This window comes from Sciurus carolinensis, chromosome 5 (assembly GCF_902686445.1).
Source record: "Sciurus carolinensis chromosome 5, mSciCar1.2, whole genome shotgun sequence".
NCBI classification, from domain to species: Eukaryota; Metazoa; Chordata; class Mammalia; order Rodentia; family Sciuridae; genus Sciurus; species Sciurus carolinensis.
Window position 1 is genome coordinate 141,322,468 of NC_062217.1, and position 23,994 is coordinate 141,346,461.

At 38.1% G+C, this 23,994-nt stretch overlaps 2 protein-coding genes across 2 annotated transcripts in view; one reads left to right on the forward strand and one right to left on the reverse strand.

Moving 5' to 3' along the window:
- Pde6c (phosphodiesterase 6C) overlaps positions 1 to 21,421 on the forward strand; it is a 50,240-nt gene extending 28,819 nt beyond the window's left edge. Inside the window, exons 15-22 of the mRNA XM_047552708.1 lie at positions 5,809 to 5,896; positions 14,459 to 14,559; positions 15,996 to 16,103; positions 16,188 to 16,251; positions 18,622 to 18,696; positions 18,807 to 18,890; positions 19,256 to 19,412; positions 21,214 to 21,421. Of these exons, the coding sequence (XP_047408664.1) occupies positions 5,809 to 5,896; positions 14,459 to 14,559; positions 15,996 to 16,103; positions 16,188 to 16,251; positions 18,622 to 18,696; positions 18,807 to 18,890; positions 19,256 to 19,412; positions 21,214 to 21,275 (739 nt within the window). The 3' untranslated portion in view covers positions 21,276 to 21,421. The remainder of the gene's footprint in view (positions 1 to 5,808; positions 5,897 to 14,458; positions 14,560 to 15,995; positions 16,104 to 16,187; positions 16,252 to 18,621; positions 18,697 to 18,806; positions 18,891 to 19,255; positions 19,413 to 21,213) is intronic.
- The window catches only part of LOC124984732 (protein FRA10AC1), a 31,069-nt gene continuing 27,965 nt past the window's right edge, over positions 20,891 to 23,994 (reverse strand). The window contains 1 exon segment of the mRNA XM_047552709.1: positions 20,891 to 23,174. Within this exon segment, the coding sequence (XP_047408665.1) occupies positions 23,132 to 23,174 (43 nt within the window). The 3' untranslated portion in view covers positions 20,891 to 23,131.

A 23,994-nucleotide genomic window follows, 5' to 3' on the forward strand; every position in this document is an offset into this window, starting at 1 on the left:
TTTCTGATACATAAGCCACCCCTCTCCAGAGATAGGGAGGTGTTTCAAAAAGGTCAGACTTTGGGGTATTGGTTTGTGGGGTCCAACGCCTGTCTGGTTGAGGGATCTTTGGCAAGGTACTTAAAGTATTTAAGATTCAGTTTCTTAGCTATGAGATGGATATAATAGTAGCCTCTCAAAGATTGTGATGAGACTCCAATGACATTATATATGCACACCCTACATAGTTGGTGCTCAAGAAAAATGTATTGAGCAAATGAAAAGCACCTTGTAAATAGCAAGGCCTCACCGTCAGCAATGGCAGCAGTCGGGCAGCAGTCGGGCTGAAAGGAGGATCTGCTGAGGCTGGGGGCAAGAACCCCTTCCCCTCGAGGGGGCCCAGTCCTTGCTGGCCATTCTGTCCCACGTGCAGATCTCCTGACAGTCATTGGAGTTCTCTGACTCCTTCACTTTTGGCAGCATATTAACAAATTTGGTTCCAAAGGAACTGACATTTATTGAGTACCTCTTGTGTGCTGGACGCAGCTGAGCACTCGACATACAGTGTCTTATTTTATCTTCACAGCACCTCCACGTGGGAGGCACTGATATCCCCCTCTTTCACGGATGAGAAAACCAGTTCAAAAAAAGTCACACTTACCTTAGGTTCCAGGACGCGGCAGGATTGGGTGTGGTGTCTCACCTCCCAGTTAGGAGGAAGGATGCACATCCCTCAGCCCAGACCTCTCTGCCTTGGCCAGCCATGGTGGGGTCTCTTAGTGTCTTTAAGCCATTTCTCTTTGGAAAACTGGACACCAGGAATATGTAAAGATTAAATGAAGTCATGCTACATAATGTATAACCAGAAGAATGAGAAATTATACTCCATCATATATGATGTATCAAAGTGCATTCTACTGTCATGTATAACTAATTAAAACAAATTAAAAAAAATTAAATGAGGTGATGTGTAGAAGTGGGGATGGAAGGTTTCCTGACTGCGAAGCAGGGCAGGCCTGTCTTCCCTCAGTCTTGGGTGGAACTACAGCTTTCTGGGAGCTCCACTAAGCTCTTAGGGTTTGATGCAGTCTTTTTTTTTTTTTTCTCCCCACACAGTACTTCAATAGCAATTCTTTTTTAAAAAATATTTTGTTTTAGTTGTAGGTGGACACAATACCTTTATTTTATTTTTGTGTGGTACTGATGATCAAACCCAGGGCCTCATGCGTGCGAGGCAGGCTCTCTACCACTGAGCCACAACCCCAGTCCCAACAGCAATTCTTGATGAGCCTCTTTATGTACCTCTACTTTGTTGGAAAACTGGCTCGGGAGTCCACAAAGATGTTGAGACACTGCTTCTTACTAAGTAGTTAATAAGAAGGTTGAATAAGACTCAATTATTCTTCTCACACTGATGGTACCAATGAGGCCACCTATGGAGTTCCCTGAAGCTGTTGAGACACAGATGGCTCTGCTTCCTGGCTTGACCTTGTGCCCTTCATCTGATTACTTGTCTCCAATATGTCTGATCTCCTTCGTTTCCTTTCCACCCTTATCTCCCAACCTTAGACTATGCCCTCTGACAATGCCCCAAAACCTTGCCCTTTTCAAAGTTTTATTATTCCCTCAAGTTTTTGTGTTCTCTTTGTTTACTTCACTCTTCTAATCAGTTTTTTCTCTGTTTCTTGCTTTCATGTTGATAGATTTCTTTGTCCCTTTCGTCCCCTTTTCTCTGTTTAGTTTTTTAGTTCACCAATCTTCTGGTCTCCTTCGTCTGATTACTGGAGAAATGCAGATATCAGAAAAAATATTAGGAATTTTAGAATTCCCTCATCCTTCCATCCAGTGTAGACCTCTCTTCTCCTGCACAACTTCCTCTTTCCTCTGGTCTACATTTGATTATTTTCCATAATGGAGAACCCACTTGCTTACAACATTGCAGAGCATTGTATTTGGGTGTGACTCTAATGGTTGAATGTTCTTTATGATATTGAACTGAAATTGATCTCTCCACAATTCTGTTTCTCTACTTCAGGTCTCTGGATTTGCTAGAATATGTCTAATTTATCATCCACAGGCTATTTCTTCATCTTCAAAAGAATATTATCATATCCCTCTTCCCAAAGTATACTCTTTCCCAAGTTGTACACACCACATTCTTTAAATTTATTTTTTCATAATGGTTTCCATCATGTAATTTTACTTATCATTCTTCTCTGAACCCATTCCAGTGTTTTTACATCATTTCTAAAATGTGGGTCCTGGAGTTTAATAGAATAATCCACACATGGTTCAAAGTACTACACTGAATCCTAATTAAACTCATCTAATTTGATTCTTTATTCCACTGTTCATTGATATCTCCATTTTAGTCATACTCTGTAAACCAACAAATTAGGTTTCTGGTGTTTTTTGTGTTTGTTTTTTGTTGTTGCTGTTTGTTTTTCAGTTTTTTATCATCTGTAAGTTGGATACTCATGGCTTCTGTCCATGTTTATTCAAGTCATTGTTGAAATTATGCATCAGGACAAAATAAGGGCAGAGCCTTGGGCAGGGGTGGAAACCTACCTCGAGGCAATTGATGAGACAGCCAGCAAGGCAGCACTCTGGGCTCTGCTTTCCAGCTGTTTTGAGTATTGCATGAAGACACCCAATATTCCAGCTTGCACAGGTCTCGAGAGGTGTCTTCCTTGTTGCCTCACTGAGATCCTGACCCGGGCTGTCCCTGGCCTTCCGCTCCACCGTCACAGAAGGGCACTTAACACTGACGCTGTTGCTGCGTCTTTCCTGCATTCCTATTGCTTATTCTGTACGTGGTCAGAAGTCACCTGTTTCAAGTTTCAGAGATGTGTCAACCTCCCTGTTCTCTCAGCCACAAACACCCTTCTACTTCTTAAGTTTTAAAATGAATTTTACTTGTATCTAGTCTTCAATTATCTAAACCAACACCTCAAAATTTCCTAGAGAACACCAACTATGACCTCCTTCTACAACACACACTCAAATCCCAGCAGGCAGTTGGGAATGATACTCACCTGTGTTAAAAGACCGTTCTGTGATGTATGTGTATAATGAACCACCATGAGATACCACCAAGCAACATGTCCCTGCCTTGTTTGACCATGGCATTTATTATTCCAGAACAGTGTTCTGTAGCTCCCAACTCTGGAAAGCAATACTGTGTGTACTCTGTACTTAAATGCATCAGAGTACCTTATACATTATGGTCGTGAAGAAGTCCCTTGGAGAAAAATAATTCATTCAGTTTCCCCGAATGAATGTAGAAAGACATTGAACTCTTGGGCTTATGTTAAAATTACTATATTCTTTGTTTTAAAATTGTTGTTCAGTTGTTGTTAATTACACAGTTTGATTCAGATGCAAGTTCTTGCTGTAAATATAAACAAACTTGAACTCTAAAATAAAATGAAATAAAACTCAAAAAGACCCTTCTGTGCCCTCCTACTGTCACCACTCCTGCTGGGGGTTTCAAAAATTATTCTTGGAAGGATAAGGAAACCTGGTAGGCTAAATAATCAAATCACACATGCCGTCTCTGTTCCTTCAAGCTCTCTCCTCTGGTTATTTTCTCCCTGAATGAGTAGAGTTATTTTCAGTACTTCAAGCTTACTATTGCCAGATCCCCTAATGTAGAAAATTATTAATGAATGTTGTGGTTTTTTTTTTTTTTTTTCTTTCCTTTCCTTGTCCTTCCCTCAATGTCCCATTGAACTCTTTCATCTTCTCTGCAAATTACTTTTTTTTTTTTGGTACCGGAGTTGAACCCAGGGGTGCTTTACTACTAAGTCACATCTCCAGCCTTTTTTATATTTATGTCTTGAGACAGGGTCTCCCTAAGTTGCTTAGAGCCTTGTTAAGTTGCTGAGGTTGGCTTTTAACTCTTAACCTCCCAAGCTGCTAGGATTACAGGCATATGCACCACTGCGACTGGCTTGCAAATTACTTTTACTAAGAAAACATTTTGCCAAATTAGTTTTCTCACTTCCCAAATATGTGTGTGTGTGTGTGTGTGTGTGTACATACATTAATTCTTTCTTTATGAAATCATTTATGAGTTGGTTGCAGACATCATGACATTTCATTCCTAAATATTTCAGCATATATTTCCAAAGAATAAGGGGGACAATACAGCTTCATAAACTCAATATAATGCTCACTCTCAGGAAATTTCCTTTTGATAACAATACTCTTATCTAACACAGAATGTTTTCTCAGATTTTTTTCAATAACCCCAATAATATTCTTTATAGCTATTTTCCCTCTGATTCCCTCTGATTCAAGGATCATATGTAATTAACTGCCATGTAGCTTTAATTTCCTTTAATCTGGAGTAGTTATTCAGTCTTTTTGTGTCTTTCAGGTTGTTGATTTTTTTTGAAGAGTTATTTTGCAGAAAAGCCCTCAATTTGGATTCATTCCCTTGCTTCCTGATTAAATCCAGGGTTGACATTTTTGGCGAGGATTCTTTATAGATGATCCTGTGCCTTCTTAGTACATTGCATCAGGGAGTCCACGATATCAATTTGTCTCATCAGCTAAGAGGTTAAGTTAGACTATTGATGAAGATGTCCAGCAGATCTCTTTATCTAGAGGAACATTTTCTCCTTGGTAAAGAATAAGTAATAGATGAAGTGCTATTTTGAGACTGGGAGAATATCTAGTTTCCCAACAATATGTTTGATTGATGTTTTTAAACCTAAAGGAGTTAACCACTTCACTCCCTTCTAAGTGGAATTGAACTTGATTTGTTTAAAGAAAATCTCCAGTGCTGACACAGAGTAGGTATTCAAATAGTTATTAAAATTATGATCATTTATAACACTGCTCAGGCATAGTTTATTTGTCCCCCAACCTGAGTATTTTGACAATGACTTCTCACCCCATAAAGTTCTGTTTTCTATGAAATAAAGTGAAACTTCTCTAAGTCTGTCATCCATATTTCTGATATCTTCCTTTATTAAATTATTTTTTCCATATTTCTATGACAAATTCCTATAATTTGTAGACCTTAGGTTCAGCCTCTTTCTACCTCTTATTCCTTTTATCTTTTTATTTTCAATACAACTTCCTCTTCCTGGGTTGGGAGGTGCTGGAGAAAAATAGTACCAAAGACTGAGGTTCTCATTTATATGACCCTTAATAAATGGGAACTTTATGTATAAATTTATTTCACTGTCTTGGGGAGAAGGAGAAGAAGTGTTACTTTCTAGTGATTTTCATCTTGATTCTGGGAAATTCTTACTGAGCACATTCTATGCAGATAATTTAAGGACTTCCACAGGTTTGTTACATGTTTATAAGTCATGGTTCACCGGCACAGACTCGAGGGAACTTAAACATTTTAGGTACAAGCTAGGTGCATGCCTATAGTCCCAGGAACTCAGGAGGCTAAGGCTGGAGGATTGCAAGTTCATAGCCAACCTCAGCTACTTAGTAAAAGCCTGTCTCAAAATGAAAAATAAAAAGGGCTGAGGATGGAGTTCAGTGGAAGAGCACCCTGAGTTAAATCCCTGAAGAAAGAAAGAGAAGGAAAGAATGAATGAATCAAGACTTTTAGATACAGGAGATGAACCAAACTCTAGTGTAAACAATCCAAACATTGTTTTTTTCCAAATTATTTTTTCTGAAATAGCATATTCTCATCTGTTAACCTAAAAAATCTTTCAATGCTATTTTTGACTATTTCGCAGACATTTAATGGGAGAAAGAGGAGAGATATGAAAAAAGAACTCTGAGACAGTAAAGATTCTGTATTATATGAACTTCTGTGTGATCCTTAAACAGCTAAAGTTGTGGTTTTCCTCCTAGATCCACATCTCCACTGGCAAGGCTTCATGGGTCTTCTATTTTGGAGAGGCACCATTTGGAGTACAGTAAGACCCTCTTGAAGGATGAGGTATGTGAGCCTTTCTCTAGGGCAGCTTACTGATTCTGGATCACAGAAAATGCTGGAAAGAGGGTGGCCCTGAGTTATGGTATTGACAAACTTATCAAGCTGATTGCTATACTGCAGTTGTTTTTGAACCACTAAGTTGGAGTAGCTCAGACAAAGGAGAACATAGCCATGGAAAGTCAACAGAATCTCTGTGGGTCCCTGGGTAAGAAGTAAAAACATGGTAGATGTGAAAGGGCTCTCTACACCCTGAGCATATGTAAGTTAACGTAAAGGGGGAAAGAGGCTACACAGGCACCTGGTTTTCTTATACTTTGTGGTTTTCTTATACTGTGGAGCCTGGTATGTGCCTTGGAGAGACCTGGACTTGAGTAGTAGAGGTAGGCATGGATCTCAGACAGAAACAGATCAGAGGGGCACTGAGTCATGATCTGGAGTTCCAAAGGAAGGGACCACATTCATGGGAGAGGGGGAAGGGGTCAGGGATGCCTTTAGGTGGGAAGTGGCTTTAAATCTTTTGAATTCATGATGAGGGGCACACATCATGTTCTGTTGATCTCCCTTCCATAGGGGTGCTTATTCTTCTTCCCTTTCTCAATTTTATTTAAGGGGTATATAGATACGTGGGAAAGTTGTGAATGTAATCCAGTTACAATTTCTTAAGAAAGTTCCAAACCAAACCCAACTCAAATGAGTTATTATTCAATAGGGGGGACACTAATTTTCACAGGCAACAAACTTACTTGGAATTGTATGCTCACTAGGATAAATACACCCTCTGGAGAGGGGCTTTTCTCAGCTCCAGTAATAATCTTTTATTATAGGCTCAGGGAGGCAATACACAGGATTACATCAGATCTAGAGAGAACACTCAATTCTTCTAGGTGATCAAAAGCCAAGATGGTCCATAGGAGCCAAGTGGGAACATCTTCTAAGGTAGAGAGACTGGGCAGAGAAGTGGAAAAAAGGAGAAAATTATCTGAGTGGTTTTAATAATGTGTGATTGATAAGCACCCAAAACTGAGTTCATTCCAACCTTGCTGTAGCTTTTCTCAATTTGCAGTGTTCTTGGTGAAGCACTACCTTGTGCCTTAGTCTACTTTTTTGTTGTTGCTATAACAAAAGAGCTGAGACTGGATAATTTTAGAGTAGAAGTTTATTTTGGTTCACGTTTCTGGAGACTGGGAATTCCAAGATCAGGTGGCCCCATCTGCTGAGTCTCAGAGTGGAAGAGCAGGTAGGCATGAAGAAGAGACAAAACATAAGCATCTCTCTTGCTTTATAACAACTTTCCTGAGAACAAACCCACTCCCAGAAAGGCATTAATCCCTCTCAATGATTCCATCACTTCTCATAAGGCCCCACTTCATCCTAACGGCCTTACTTTGGGGATCAAATTTCAACATGAGTTTCAGCGGGGACAAACCATGTTTGATCCACGGCACCTTGGGTGATTCCAGATGGTTCTCAGACATGGCTCTTTCAGAACTAGCTCTTCAGAACTGCCAATTCATTAGTGCGTGTGCATGTGTGTGCGTGTGTGTGTGTGTGTGTGCAGGTTCTTGAAAGCACAGATCTAGGGACCCTTTTCCCAATTACTAACCAGGATTTTTGGAGCCAGGGCCTACGATTTTGCATTTGAACCAAGCCTCTTTAATTCTGAGGGGCAGATAAAATCTCTCCCTACAGGGAAAATCCTAGCATAGATAATATCTGTTCTATGACAATTAAAAGAAGAGTAGAACTGAAAGGAATTCAGAAAAAGAAAACTGTCATCACCTAATTGGTTCTGAGTCTTTGTTTTGCTTGTGCAACAATCTTTGGTTTCTGAGTAAGAAATTTCTGTACCTCCACTGTTTCTATGATACTAACATGAGGCAGCATCAAATATCATCTATCACTTAATTATACATTTACTTACTAAAGCAAAATACATTTTAAAAACTACAGCCAAATATCTCAATGCTTGACAATGAAAGGTTACCAGTATCTTACATGTTTTTCCTTCTGAGCTGTGACAGTTTATAACAGTTATGGTTTCTCATCTTAATTTTTATGTTATTTACTTTGCAGTCTAAATTGGCTTTGATGGCTATATAAATACTTGTTACTCTTTCTAAAAAGGAATACTGCATCTCAGTAATCCATGCTATCTTTTCAAGGACCTGTCTATAATACTATTCAACCTGCTAATTGCAGATGCTTAAAACCTTGTCAATAGAGTCGCTAGGTGATGCAGTCACATAGATTATTTATGAGCAAATCGAACACTAAAAAAAAATGACACTTTTAGATGTCAGATATGCTTTTCCTGTTTTGGGAAGAAAATGTAGTTTTTTTTTTTATTCTATAAAGAAAATATGCATACTAAAGTTTAAAAAAATTTAAATAAAGAAAATCCTTGGGATTTATCCAGCAAACTTGGCACGCGTGGGCACAATTCAAACATTTTGTTTCATACTACAAGGTTTTAACTGAAATGTCCTTTTATCCCTGTAGCATTGGATTCACTCTTTTGAAGAATAAAATTGCCTATATTCTAAACCAAATAGAAATCAACCCTTTACCTGAATGAATGGGTGGAAATCTTAGCCAAATTGGCAGAGGTATAAAAAAAAAAGTCTTTTTCTCAGTGCTGGTGCTGGAAGCCCAGGCTTTGCCCATGCTAGGCAGGTGCTCTTCCACTGAGCACCAGTATAAATTTAATACTAAAATTTGCTGTAGAAATGGCAAAATAAATTGCTCAGTTTAAATCACAGAACCCTGTAATTATTCAGAACATCTCTTTTTGTTCTGTTTTATACAACGAAGTAGCAAAGAAGGAATTAAAGGCTCTGTATCCTGTCACCAGTGAGGCCCGAACACGTTGGCAATATTCTTTTGTGGGTGTTACAGGCACCACGATGACGGTTAGAACTGCCTGTACTTTCTCTGGTTTCAACTCACCTGAGAGCACCAATCAGAGTCAATTAAAACCATTTCTATCTGTTTTGCTGTGCAACATGGAATTCATATTTTTATTGCCATTTTTATAGTTAGGGAAGAACAAAAATAGATTCTTTTTGTGAACTGTAAAGCCAGCTGAGAAAGTAGGGTCGGGCCCGAGGGGCCTGGACCGAGGAACAGGCCTCCTGTCTTGATTTGGGGCACTTGTCTTTATATAACGTTTCAGCACAATGCCCAGTGTGGCTGTGGGGTGGGGGGATGGACTACCACATCTTATATATATTTTAAATTAATGATTCCAGAGTTATTGTACAAATTATATATGCCCACTATAAAGATTAAAGCAATAGGGAAAATTTCAAAGACAAATAGAGAAAGAAAAAAAGAACAACACTTCAAATCCTACCAGCCAGAAATAGATATTTCATTTACATTTAATGAACTTGATTGCAATTCCCCATGACTAAATACAGGCAGTGTGGAGAGAAACAAGTTTTGAAAAATAAAATCACACAACAAGCTATTTTTTAAAGACAGTTATTTTTTAAATCAATTTTATTGAAGAAACACAATAGTTTCCCTTTAAATTGTACAGTTCTGAGTTTTTACCATTTTATATACCTGGGAAACCACTACCACAATCAAGATACAGAACATTTTTGTCACCCCAGATGATTGCTCATGCCCCCTGAAGTTCATCTCTCTCTCCTTTCCTAGCTCCAGGTGACCACTGAAGTGTTTTCAGTCCCTATAGATTAGTTTGTATGTTCTGGATTTAAACAAGTGCAATCATACTACAAGCTCTCTTGCTGGCTTCTTTCATGCAGAATATAATTTTGAAATTCGTTCGTGCTCTCATTAGTGATGCTTTCCTGTTCGTTGCTCAGTAGAATTCCATTTATCTCAAATAAGCATTGGACTGGGGCTGTAGCTCAGTGGTAGAGGACTTGGCTAGCATGTGTGAAGGCCTGGGTTCAATCCCCAGCACCACAAAAATTTAAACAATAAGAAATAAAAGGCACTCAATGATTTATTTGAATTTAACAGAAACATTTCAGAAATGGAAGGAATTACAGAATTTCCCACGATGTGTCATTATCACAAGAGATGTTAGTTCTTAATGACCCCTCTGAAGTGAACAACAAATGTCAATGTAAAGTTATGGAAGATACATCTGAGCATAGAAGTGTTTACTTTTAAACGATATGAGTTAAGTTTATAGTATCTCTTAACTCCCCTGCTATAAACTTTGAAGCAGTTAGGATACTTAAAACTTCACCCACATCTCCACTTCTGTTTTACAAGGTATTTATTATTAGTAGTATTTTTTTACCATCATCAATAGCTGTAAAATTTGTATTTTGCTCTATAATTTCCACTATCATTTATTATTTTTTTGCTAATTAGTTATACATGACAGCAGAATGCATTTTGACACATCACACATAAATGGAGTATAATATCTCATTCTTCTGGTCGTACATGATGTAGGATCACAGGGGTCATGTAGTCATATATGCACATAGGGTCAGTTATTCTTAATTCAACTTTATGGGTTCAGTACCCACTGCCCCTTTGCATTTCCATGTGAATTTTAGAATTCATTTGTCAATTTACAAACACGAACACAACTCATTGGTAGTTTGGTTGGAATTGCATGGAGTCCATAGATTAGTTCACATCTGTGTGGTCTTTATGCAGAGATTTTATGCTTGTTCCCTTTTGAAAACTACTCATCCTTAAACGGAGCCTGGTCTGCTAAAGAATGCTGTGGAGCAGCTGGGGGAAATCCTCAGCTTCCAGTTTATTGTCTCAAACACTCTCGCCAATACAGTCTTTTTATTATTATTATTGGTTCTTTTTAGTTATACATGACAGTAGAATCCATTTTTATGTAATGATACAAGCATGGAATATGGGATCTTAGGACCCCATTCTTGTGGATGTGCCTGATGGTGAGATTCACTGTGGTGTAGTCATATATGTACCTAGGAGAGTTATGGTGGACTCATTCCATTCTTTCTTTTTCCTATCCCCTCTCCTTCCCTTTATTCCCATTTGTCTAATCCACTGAACTTCTATATCCCCTCCCCGCTTATTGTGGGTTAGCATCCACATATTTGCCTTTAGTTTTTCGGGACCAATACATCCTTGATTTCAGTTTTCTAGAAGTCGTAAGGTTCATACTGAGCAAAGCCATGATGCAGTGGTCTCTCTGCACTGGGACCTGGCTATTGCTGTCTGCTCCTTCCTTTGCTCCTTGTCCAGGGCATTCCCTTCGACATGGGGTACAGTAGAGTCAGAGCAGGGTGTGTCCACAGAGCTCTCCATCCTCTGCTGCTGCTCTGAGCCATGCACATCCTTAATTAAAGGACCACTGCATCTGTTTTTCTTACAAGCAATCCCAAAAGCTCCAATTTTACGTGTATGTTTCCTCCAGAAAGGATTTGAGTTTTTAAAAATACACATAACATTAAATAAAAAGCAAATGAAGGCTAATGAAAGAATAAGAAAAATGAGATGAAGCATGGTAAAGACCATTCAAACCCAAACTGCATATGATGAGATACATTTATTAAACATCAGCCACAATTTGGCCAAGAGCATTCTAGCAACTAATTCGAGAACAAAAATAGGATCTTTTACATGACTCTATATCCATGACTTAAAAGAAACAGCAATTAGAAGCGTTTCTTTTAAGAACCTCAGGTTCAAGGAAGAAAGAAAATATAGAAGAATGTAGAATTAGGAAAAGGTTAATTTTCTTAATTATAAATACATGTTTTTAGATGAAATTGAAAATGAGTGAGATGAAAAAAGAAGTGAAATTTAGGTATGCTATGTTCTAGACACAGGAAGCAGCACTGAAGAGTTAGATATAAACCTTTTCTTCTTAATTATACCAAAATGTTAAAATCCAGCATTGATTTATTTTGGAAAGCAAAAGAATGTTCACTAATCTGTCAACTTTAATACTACTGTCTTATTATTTTGGATTGGGAAAAGGTATGGCTTAAATGCAGCATGACAGCATTAGTCCTATTTATTTCTATCCCTCAAAATATGGCTTTTTCTTTCACACACATTTGTTCTTGTCAAATAGGTGTTCAGGTTCACAAATATAAACAATATGCACTAAAATAATTATTGCACAATAAATATTGATCAATCTGTTCAATGGTGGTATGTTGTGGACTCCGTATAACCTGACACTTGGTAGAAATAAGGAAGTTTCTGTCCTAGGGATTATTCATTTGAATTCAGCCGTCTGTTTTGACTTTGAAAAATGATTTCATGTACTGCATATATTAATTTGTCTAAGAATGTAAGCCATTTTCATTCTTTCTCTGACATTCTCTTTTTTCTTTTGGCTAGTACAGCAATGAAGGTTGACTTTAAGTGTTTTGAGTCTGCAGCGTGTGTGTCTGAATCACGAGACACACTACTTTTGGAACATAGTAATGTATCTCAGTGAACGAATACAGGCAGTGACCTGTCAATGCAAATGTGCTACTGGATCACCACCAGTCCAAAGGGGAGGCCACCATCCTATGAGAATCAGGGGCAGATTAAGTGGGATTAAGTGACAAATGCCTACTTCCTTTCCCTGTCCCTGACCAGCACAGAATAGATTGAAAATAATTTAATTCACCAAATTTGGCTCAGAGATTCTGGACTGATAGACTCAATGGGGCTGCTGTGAACTGTTCCAAGTAAGAAATTGATTATAATCCAGACAATTTTTATTTTTGTTTATTGTAATTTGGAGTGGTTGATAGCCATTGATTTACCCTCAATATAGAAGACTAAAGTTGCTGTGGTGAACTCATTGTTTTAAAAACAAAAAATCAGTTTCCTGTTACTTACACATGCTTTGACAAATACCTCTGGTTGTAGATGTTATAAAAAGATGACTTTAGTGCAGATTTATATATCGAATTGTATAGTGTCTAAAACTTGAATTCTTGTGCAATTATTGCTTTCTATGATTTCAATCTCCTGGAATAAATGAGAGGCACATTTGGTCTTGGGTTTGCAGTTCTATTTTAATCTAGAGTTTAGCTCAAAACATTATGTAACAATAATAAAGATACAAAAATTATTCAGTTTTACAGTCATTTCCATTTTGAAAATGCATTCCCAGTTTTCGTTTCATTTGAGTCAGCGTTCCACAGATCTTTATTGAGCATAGACCAAGTGCTGGGCAGCGAGGTAGGGCTGCTGTATCAACCCCATTTGAAGAAACAAATTCTCAACAGTTGTTAATGGCAATGTCCAGGATTATACAACTTGCAAGCGGTGAAACCAGGAACTGATCCTGCACTCCTCGTTGAGAGGTGACATAGGGTAGAGACTGAAAGCATAAACTCTGCAGGCATGTTGCATCGGGCTAGAGACCAGGCCTGACCTATTCCAGCTGTTTCACCATAAGCAAGTTACTTAACCTCTCTGTGCTATGATTTGCTGTGAGGAGATGAAAAGTATTCAAAAAGCATTTAGAACTTGGTAGGTGGTAAGAACTGTTTGCTATTATTATGTGGTGTGTAGTCCAGCTTTCTTTTCAACATTATGCTACCTCTCTCTCTTCATAACTGAGCAGTTTACCTCTTCGTTTCTTCCAGTGGAATTTTTCTGGATTTTGTCAGTCTCAATTTCATTCGCTAAGCCCCCATATACCTGTCGTTCAACCTGACTAAAACAGGTTCATTTGGAATATCAGGGCTTTTAATAACCACTCCAAGTTTTATACTCAGGTTTTCTTGAACACTAAGAAATGAAGCTGAGGCTCACATGTGAAGAGAGTATCAATGAAAAACTCTTTGAAGAAAGGCCTAGTTAAGTCTTTGTAAATTATCATTGCAAGAAAACATTTTAAGAATAAATGGGTGGTGGCAAAATAGCCCATCCCCTAGAGAGGCTGCCTCCCATGCTGGAGACCATGGTTCGAGACTCCAGCACGGTTAGATTATGGAATTTACGAACGAACAAACCAGCCAGAAGAAGAGCCTCCCAACCCTCCATCCTCTCACCCCTTACTTTGGGCTGGGGAGATAGCTCAGTCGGTAGAGTGCTTGCCTTGTAAGCACAAAGCCCTGGATTCGATCCTCAGCACCAAAAAAAAAAAAAAAAAAAAAAAAAAAAAAAAAAAAAAAAAAAAAGAATAAATGGGAGCATTTCACTATTTTTTCCTATATACATGTAACTATTAGTGGAATTTGTAGTTTCTGAAAGACCAGTGCTTCCTATGATCACTCTAAGATTACCTGGTAGATAATGCAACATGTCTTACCATTGAACATCTCCCAGGAATTCTTTATTTAAATGCCTCAATTAATACATGCCAATCCTAAATCTATCGATATTTTTTAAAATAGCCCTCAAAGAAGACACTTTTTTTTAATGCTGAAAACTTATACATTGATTACCTGAATACTTGCTAACAATATATGCTGTTATAGTTTAAATTCCCTTAAAGTTCAGTAGAGGGGTTTACTTAATCCATGAGATAAAAACTGGAATCAAAACTGAGACTTGCTTCTCATTAAGCATATTTTGATTTGTTGAACCAAAGGCAAATTAATGATTGCACTTTATTGTGAATTTATTTTCCTCTTACAGAGTTTAAACATCTTCCAGAACCTAAACAAGCGTCAGTTTGAAACAGTTATTCATTTGTTTGAGGTTGCAATAATAGCAACTGACCTGGCTTTATATTTCAAGTAAGTACACACCTGATCCCCAGGTTACTCTTACATGCTGTGTGGTTCTGCTCTCCAGAACTACCCGCTGCACTGAAGTTAAGATGCATTTGTTCACATGCATGCATACAAATTTGTCTGTTTTTCTTTTGGAACATCAATTAGACTATCCTCAAGACAGATGCGTGATAGTGAATTTACTAGAAGTCTGGAAATATATTTTAAAAACTTAAACCCCCCATGTTAAGCTTGTTACCTGAAGAAGTCTGAACTGAAGAATATGCCATGAAGCTTGTCCATTGCCTGCACAGGGATGTCAACCTTACAATGATTTTGTCTTGGTGAATTCATCATGGTCCAGAATCTGGTATTCGGTGTTTCAAGTTCAGAAATTTGATCCTGTCAGTGTGTAGGAGCTGAACAATCTTGGTGATTGTGGCACACATGAACCAACCTCACAAAACTGAGTTATAGGGAGCAGAGGGCCAGCCTGTGTGTAACAATGACATTACCAAGGAGACCAGATACTTCAAGTATCCACATAGTTTCTCACAAATGAAATATGAAGTTCTTGAACACTGATTAGAACAGTGAGTGAATTATAAGCTCCACAAATTCAATGACTTGGGCATTGTCAAATTTTGCCTTTCTGATCCTTCTTCATTAAAAATTTAACTATTAAAATAGTTGAGACTTGAGAACAAATTTTTAGACTCATATAAGTGTTCATAACCCAAATTTAACCACCTTTCTTTTTGCCACATTTGCCTCTATTTTCATTTTTTAAAGAGAAAACAATATTAGGGAGATTGTTTCCCATTTTTCATCATTGCTTCAATGTTATGCTGTATATCTTGTGTGGATATGAGAGTTTCTCTGCAGTCCATGCCTAGAGATGGGAATGCTGAGATTTGCCTGCGTTCAATGTTGTGCCACTCTGCAAAACTCTACTCCTGAGTAGTCGTGCTGACTGAAGTTCCCAGCAACAGCGTACAAGAGTCCCTGTGATCCATATCCAGAACACTCTGGATCTGTGCACTCTTAAGTTTTGTTGATCTATGGAGTGTGAGATGGTATTTTATTTTTCAATTTTGTATTTCTTTGATACCAATGAGTCCTAGCATCTATATGCTTGGGGTTCTTACTTTCTGGTGGCTCTGTCTTGTGATACCTTATCACAGTCTGTGCCTTCTCTGTTAATGTTATGGTCTCTTTTCCCATTTGTAACTTTGTTTTAAAGTATTCAGACTTATCTGTTTTTTTCCCCTTTTATGGTTTGTGCTTTTTCTCTTCAGCCCTTTCTGTGACAAAATTAGACAGTTATTGCCTGTTCCCTTAGCCCTTGGCTTCTGCTATGTGGACATCTCAATGCAAAGTGGGAACATGAAATACAAAAAGCACACATTTGAGACACCTTTTCCTTTTGGTAAAATTTATATGGTAAAATTGTTTTCTAGGAAGAGAACCATGTTTCAAAAGATTGTGGATGCCTGTGAGCAAATGCAGACTGAGGAGGAGGCCATCAAGTACGTAACTGTGGACCCAACCAAGAAAGAGATCATCATGTGAGTAGTTGGAATGGTATTGCCCTTTGGGCAAAGAAAAGCAGTCTGCATCTCTATTTTAACAATTTTTCTTTTCTTCCTAAGGGCGATGATGATGACTGCATGTGACCTGTCGGCCATCACCAAGCCCTGGGAGGTGCAAAGCCAGGCAAGTCCAGTAGCACTGTGGCTTTTGTTGCTCTCATGGTTTTCTGTGCCCACTCTCAGGTGCGGTCTAGATCCCATGTAAACATCCACATAAAGATCTCTGGCAACCCCAGAATTCTATTCTGACAAATTAAACATCAGCAAGACAACAGGTCCCTTGATCAGGCCCCAGGGGAAGGCAAATAAAGGAAACTTTGGAAAGAAGCCGCTTCTTTAATAATTCCTTAATAATCACTGAACAGGCTGTAAATAATTTATGTAAAATTTCAGAGAAGGTCTGAGTTTTTAGTCGAGATGAGTGAGAACAAGACCAGGGTGACTCATCTGTGCTCTCCTCTGCTCAGGATGGTTCTGCTCCTACAACCTCCTCTTCAGTGTGCTGTCAGTTACAGGAAGGACACTGGCACTGGCTGACATGCTGGTTTAAGGTTGTTCTTCCCCAACGTGCAGAGTGAGAGGCGTGGAGGCAACAGCTGACTACCTACTTTCTTACTAATTGAAGAAATTTCTTTTCCTTCAGTAACATCTAGGGAAAACCTCAAGAAGAGAGGCCAGAAAGACCTGGTTCAACTATAGATGTGGATTCCACCTGTAGAGTAACTGTAACCCATGGGAGGAAAGAAAAATCTTTTCCTTACCCATCCTAAGTTCACAGCGGAGGAGGCCCCCATAGCAAAAGACGGATTAACAAAAAAATGCATACAGATTTATTTAAGTGTGATCCAAGAGCCTTTATTGTAAGGAAATAAAGGGTCTGGTGTATAGCTCAGTGGGAGAGGGCTTGCTTCTCCTGGGTGAGGACCTGGCTTCATTGCCAGCACCACAGGGGTGGAGAAGGAAGAAAATAAAGATCCCAAGAAACAGTTGTATTTGTGTATTTTTATTAGGCTTGGTGAAGCAGCAGTCACAAAGAGGATCTAATGATAAAAAACTTTGGAAACAGCAAAGTCATTTTGTTTCGATTCCTCCTGGCATTTCCACTTCTTTGGGTTCTCTCCTCCAGGGATAGGGGTCACCTCTTGAATAAGGGTCTTACAATTGGCTTCAGGAGAAGGCAAACAATCCTTTCTAGGTTTTGACTGGCTTCAGGGGAGAAAGGCTCCAAAGGCGAGACTCCTGCTCCTGTGATTTTCTTAAATTCCTTCAGCTTAACATATTTTGGAGGTGGTGTGTCCTAAATTCCATCAAGTCCTAAGCTAAGTGTTTACTCACCCTGACGAGCCTGTTCTTCCTCCCATACCCTATCTGCAATGACCCAGCTGGAAATCTTGGGCTTCACTTGAGTTTATCTCCTTCACTTGGAGATCATTTGTCTGTCCCACTTGCTCTGGCCTGGGTGCAGACTTTTATCCCAGCTTTGATCAGAATTTTGGTGGCAGCCTCCCAACTGTCCTTTCTGAGTAACTTCCTAGCCCATTCCCCATTGTCAGAGGTTTCCAGCCTCTTTTTTTTTTTAAGTTCACTTCTCCCCACAAAACTTATACAAGTTCATAAAAGAGCTACTTTAGCTTTCACCTCTCTTGGCTGCACCCTCTTGGGCACCTAGTGCACTTCAGAGGAACCCCGGAGCTCCAGGAATAAAAGCCACTAGCCACCAAGTTCAAGCTTCCCAGTCAAGTGCACTGGGCTCGTTGCCACCTGTCTGTAACTCACACTCCCAGGGGTATTTCTATCACTCTCCCATACCATCGCCTCACACGCCAAGCTCCTACTCACATAAGCTGGGGACATTCCATTTACCTTTGCATATAATCTTACCTTCTTTACCAGGCAAACTATTATTCCTACCATAAATGCAACTCCTCCATGAAACTTCTTTCCTTGATCCATAGCACTTCCTACACAGATCACATGACTATTTTCACTAGACTGCCCACATTAGAAAGAAAAAAGTTCAGTTATCCTTGTCTGCAAACCTGGCTTATGCCAGTGTAACACAATAAACAAATGTTCATTCAACAGTAATATTTTTAATGATATAAATTAGCCCTTGAATGTCCTCACACTATCTGTGCATGTGTCCACGTACACAGAGATGTGTTAGATGCTTATATATAATCAAAACAAAGGAGGACTTGGGAAATGTTGCACTTGTAGCATGTTTTATGGAACTAACCCTCCCATGCCTATCCTTTATTACTGAGAAGTGGTGGCAATACAAATAGGAGACAGACACTCCCAGAATTAATCTGGAACATTCAAGTAAAAACTTCTCCTTTCCTGTGTACCTTTTTAAAACTTAAGAGCATATGGTTTGACAACATCTCAAGCAATGACTGTAGATATCACCCTTTCATGTCACTCATGCTAATAAAATGCAAATTCCCTCTTCATAAATGGATATAGTGAACCAAGTCCTTCTCCTTTGCAGGTAGCACTTCTGGTTGCAAGTGAATTCTGGGAACAAGGAGATCTGGAGAGAACAGTGCTGCAGCAACAGCCTATTGTAAAGACCTTGGAATAAAATGCATTACTTAGTAAAAATTAGTATGAATCAGTCTATTTTGGTCATTAAATGTAGGAAATTATCTTAAAAAGATTTGTTTCTTTTTCTAGCCTATGATGGACAGAAACAAAAAAGATGAACTACCTAAACTTCAAGTTGGATTTATTGATTTTGTTTGTACTTTTGTATATAAGGTAAGTAAACCAATTATTTGAATGAGCTCTATATAGTCTCTTAGATGAGAATTTTTCTTTCCAATTATAACCACAGTAAAAGTTCCCTGGAGAGGAAAGTCATTAGTCACTGTTCTCCATAGTAGTTTTGAGAGTTGGCCCTAATGTCATTTGGGATGGAATAAAAGTGTGAGGACTCAGATGTGAGCTGCCACTTGAACAGACCTACTGAGCAGGCAGGAAAGACTCACGTGCTTCAAGCCTGAGGCACTTAAAGGTTCATCCCAGCAGCTCTGAGCACTGCGCCATGCCTCGCAGCTCCTCTGCATGTGAACGATACCAAAACTCAATTGTATAACCTGTTTCCAACCTAAAATTTCCTGTAGGAGTTCTCACGGTTTCACAAAGAAATCACACCTATGCTGAATGGCCTTCAGAACAACAGAGTGGAATGGAAATCCCTCGCAGATGAGTACGATGCAAAGATGAAGGTAATTGAAGAAGAGATGAAAAAACAGGAAGAAGGAAACGCGGTTGCAAAAGGTGAGATGGATTCTGCTTTTGCTCCTTACAAAAAAGCCAGAAGTCAGGCTGAGCTGAATGACATGACAAAAACATAAACGGTAAATACTAACACGAGCCCTGCTTTCCTGATGCAGACTGGTAATTGGTGATTTTCAGGGTCCCCCACCATCCCTCAAAGAGATCTTATGTGTAATTCCTATACAGAATTGACAGTAATAAACTGAGGTAGAGGATGAAGCGAGGTGTCTTTGTCCCTCTAGAAGGTGGCTCCTGAGACACCTCTGCAAGACTGGAGTTTGTAAGAATAGTATAAAAACCAGAGTCTGTGAGATCAGGGATAGGTGAGAATACAGCTTTAGACTGGTGTTCTCCATTTGCTGTGGAGACTCTGGACAACTTGCTTAACCTCTCTCCATAAGATGGTTTAGCAGATCCCCAAATAAAGGAAGTCCTACATGTACAGTTGGCCAAAGCAGGTGACTTGAGGGATACTCCCTCATACTTTTGTTTCCCGAGTATACCCACATGGTGCTGTTCTACCTGGCCTGAAATTCTACTCCTACAGTCATTCATCAGGTTTAACATTCGGAAAGCCTGTTATAGTGCTTAGGTGCAACTATTAGTTCATCAAAAGACTGAAATGTCATCTTGGAAGTGGAATGCTGATTTTTGTCTTCCAAGTTTAGCATTCCAAAGGTTTTGTAAGGAATACTGATTGACAAATAATACATGTGGAACCAAAACACCTTGAAAGATACACTTCCTTAGATGATTGTGTTTGATGCCATTTTAATTTATAGAGGGTGAGAATATTTTCCTTAACAAAGTTGGGGGGCATCCTTCAACAGAATAAAGTTTCTGACTTTCCACATGCTTTCACTGATGTAAACACTGGGTGGCTGTTCCATACAGGGCCCATACTGGGCAAACCAGGAGGAAAAATTGGGGTCCTTATTTCCCAAGAGATAAGGGGCAGCTAGACATTAAACAATCAATGCATACTTGATGTGCTGATTACAAGCCTCAGAGAGAGCATGGGTGTGTATGTGGATGCCTATGCCAAGATCTCAGAACAGTAAACCTGGCTCACACAAAGAGAAGCAGAAAAGAAATGAAAAAACTGAACATGAGAAAAAGATGTTGAAGTGTGAGTATGCCCAATGTAATTGAAGAACTTAAAAACTGGTATAGCTGCAGTCTAGAGATGAAGCTAGGCGTGTGGGGCTGCCAGAAAGCACACTGCCTGGGGCCTGGCTGAGGACTGTTGTCAACAGGGGCTCTGACAGGAAAGTAGGAAAAATCTGACTTGTACTTCAAAAAGTACATTGGAAGTGAGTGTATTTCTTAGTACTATTAAATTTTACCTTTATGTTATGATGAAGGACGATCAGGTCCTTTAAGTGGCTCCTGACATTTTATTATTCAGTATACTAGATACAGATATTTTTATTTGCATAAAAAAATTTGCATAAAAATTGATTGAATTTTTTTCGAGTACACACTGAATTCTCTGTGGACAAAGAACATTACTTTGTATTTCTAGGTATCAACATTTTTGCATCAAGCTCATTCCCACATTGCATAACCTCAATGAGAAACTGATACGTTAACTAGCTAACCACTTGTCAGATTATATTTTTTAAATGAACCAACTGTGAATTAAAATGTTTCTAAGTGGTGAAACCTTTAATACTTGCTATAGGGTAATATTATTAATTGGGCTATAAAGTTGATAAGAGACAGTTATCATGAGAATTAGAATAAAAACACTGGATTTACATTGATTCCTAATAATATTGCTTTTCTTGTTTCTTACTAGTTGCTGAGGATTCAGGAGGCGGTGTTGACGACAAAAAGTCCAAAACATGCTTAATGCTGTAATATAATCCAAATGGCCGAAATTTCAAATATCATCTTAGTTTTGAAGAAAAACAGAAAACATTAAAAAAACAAAAAACAAAAAAAACACTTCAGCAAATTTCACTCTGCAAATCATTGAGTAACAGTTAAGAGGATCTCCAGAAAAACTATCCTGTGACTATCAAGAGAATATATTATTTCTGGCCTGAAAACCCTAAGGATAAAATAAAGTTCAACAAAAGTGCAAAATAAGACAAAAACAGGTGCATTTTTGGTGCCGACTTACTTTAAAAAAATATGTGGTCCTGAAACTAGTCACAGTTTTAAAAATGTTATTAGCTATATTTATTTGCTAAGACTGCTGTAATAGAGTACCACAGACTGGGTGGCTTAAATGACAGAAATTTATTTTCTCACAATTCTAAAGGCCAGAACCCAGAAGTGCAAGATCAAGGTTGGTTTTTCATGAGGCCTCTCAACGTGGTCGGTAGATGGCCACATTTCCCCTATGTCTTCATAGTCATCCCTCCGTGTTTGTGTGTCCTAGTTTTCTCTTCTTGTAAGAAAACCAGCCGTAGCACAAGGTGCACTCAGTAAATATGAATGCATGATTTTTTGAATGAATGATATAACACATATAAATGAGGAATAATAAGTCATCACCTTGGGTAAGTACTGCATGTACTCCCTTATTTCCATTACTTAGAATAATTTTGAGACTCCACTTCGAGAATCCACTATTATTTTAAAAAATCACATAAGAAACTATTCTGTTAGCTTTTTTTTTTAAAGTTTTTAACCTCTAGATACCAAGTCAGTTCAACTTCCCTTCTCAGTCACCAGAAACTGAGATGAGGGTAGCAATGTGCCAAATATATGAACTCTGCTTTAGACCAAGTGTGAGGAAGCATAATCTCCAACCTTGCAGACCAAGGGTTCACTGACCACTGCTGACTGCACTGAGGCAAAGTGTGAAATTGGTATGTAGGAGAATTCGTGTTTAAACTCATTCTGAAGCGCTTTTCAAGCACTCCTTAAAGTAGGACTTTCATCATCTGCCATTATGTCGAATGGACTAAGTGTTTAATTTTATATAACAATCTAAATTTATCATTGAACTTGATGCATAAACTCATACTTGCACTACCAAATATATGGATCTATTTTAAAGGGTATTTAGATATTCTTCCAATTAACATTAAATTCTGGAGGAATTTTATTTTCTGATGACCACTAAAATATGACTATATTTTTATCATAAGAATGTTTAATTACATGTATTTTACTTCTAATAATTTTGCTATTGGACATTTCAAATATTTTTCCTAGAAATCAAGATTCCTTTTTATTTCACTATAAAGTAGTGAGATGAAAAACATAATACCTTCAAGAAATGAAGGGACTTTCACATGTTTAACACTAATAAACCTAACACCAATTTACTATTTACTAACAAGTTCAGAAATGACTGCATAATTATTTCTTAGACAATGCCTAGTACAGTGCCTTACATGTAATAGAAGCCTGATAAATATGTGTGGAATTAATGAATAACAACCGTTTAATAAAAGGAAAATTTCTGATACTAACCTTTTTAAAGTAAGACACTAAATTACTTAGTTTTCAGTTTAATGCCAATCATTCCATATCTGAATGTATATCAAGGAACTATGGATAAAAGAGGTTTACAGATGAGTAACTGAAATAGGACAGGGAAGTGTGTCTACTAATAAACTTTGGAAGCATCAGACATCCTGAGAGTGGCTGGATTTTTATTTCCAAATATCAACCACTCAAACTGCAACTTGTAGATAAAAATTTATGAAGTTTTGAAGTATACTTTCACATTAAGGAATGCAGGCTTTCTCTCTCCCATCTCACAGAAACAAATCCTGAAAATACTCATCAAATTCTTCTTCCCTATTTAAAAGAAAAAGTATAAATATTGATTAAAACCAATAGAGTAAAAAATTATCAGGAGACACATTATATGAGATTAAGAGTAATTTTTAAGTTTCTAAAATAACTGACACTATACTCAGATTTATTAAAATTAAATAATTTACAAGTTAGTACCTCTCCCAAAATGTATTACCAAAGATTCTGCTTTAAAGTACTCTGTGAAATATCATTGCTTCTCTTTACTTTTTGATTTACTTTATACCTTTTCAATTCAAACTATAGTCTGCTGAAGAAATGAATAAAAAAGAAATTTTTAAGGAAAAAAAGTCTTACAAAAACAGGGAAATTTTGCTTAGGTTGCAGTATTTTATTATATTGACAAGAGTAATTATATTATGTATTAATATCAATGACTTTTGTTTTGTTTTGTTTTGTTATCAGTACTGGGAATTGAACTTGGGGATGCTCTACCACTGAAATACAGATACATCCCCAACCCTTTTTATGCTTTATGTTGGGACAAGGTCTTGCTAAGGTGCTGAGGTTGGCCTTAAACTTGTAATCTCCTGCCTCAGCCTTCAGGGTCATTGGGATTACAGGTGTGCACCCAGCCTGAACCAATAATATTACATCTAAAACAAAGAACAGACTCTGGAAGGAGATATTAAATTAGATTACAAGGTGAGGGATGTAGCTCAGTAGTAGGGTGCATGCCTAGTATGCATGAGGCCCTGTATTCAATCTCAAGTAGTCCCCCAAACAAGAGTTCCCCTTGGATTTTAATATATAAAAATACTACTAAAAGTGTAAAGTACTAAATAAATATGAGTGCAAAGAG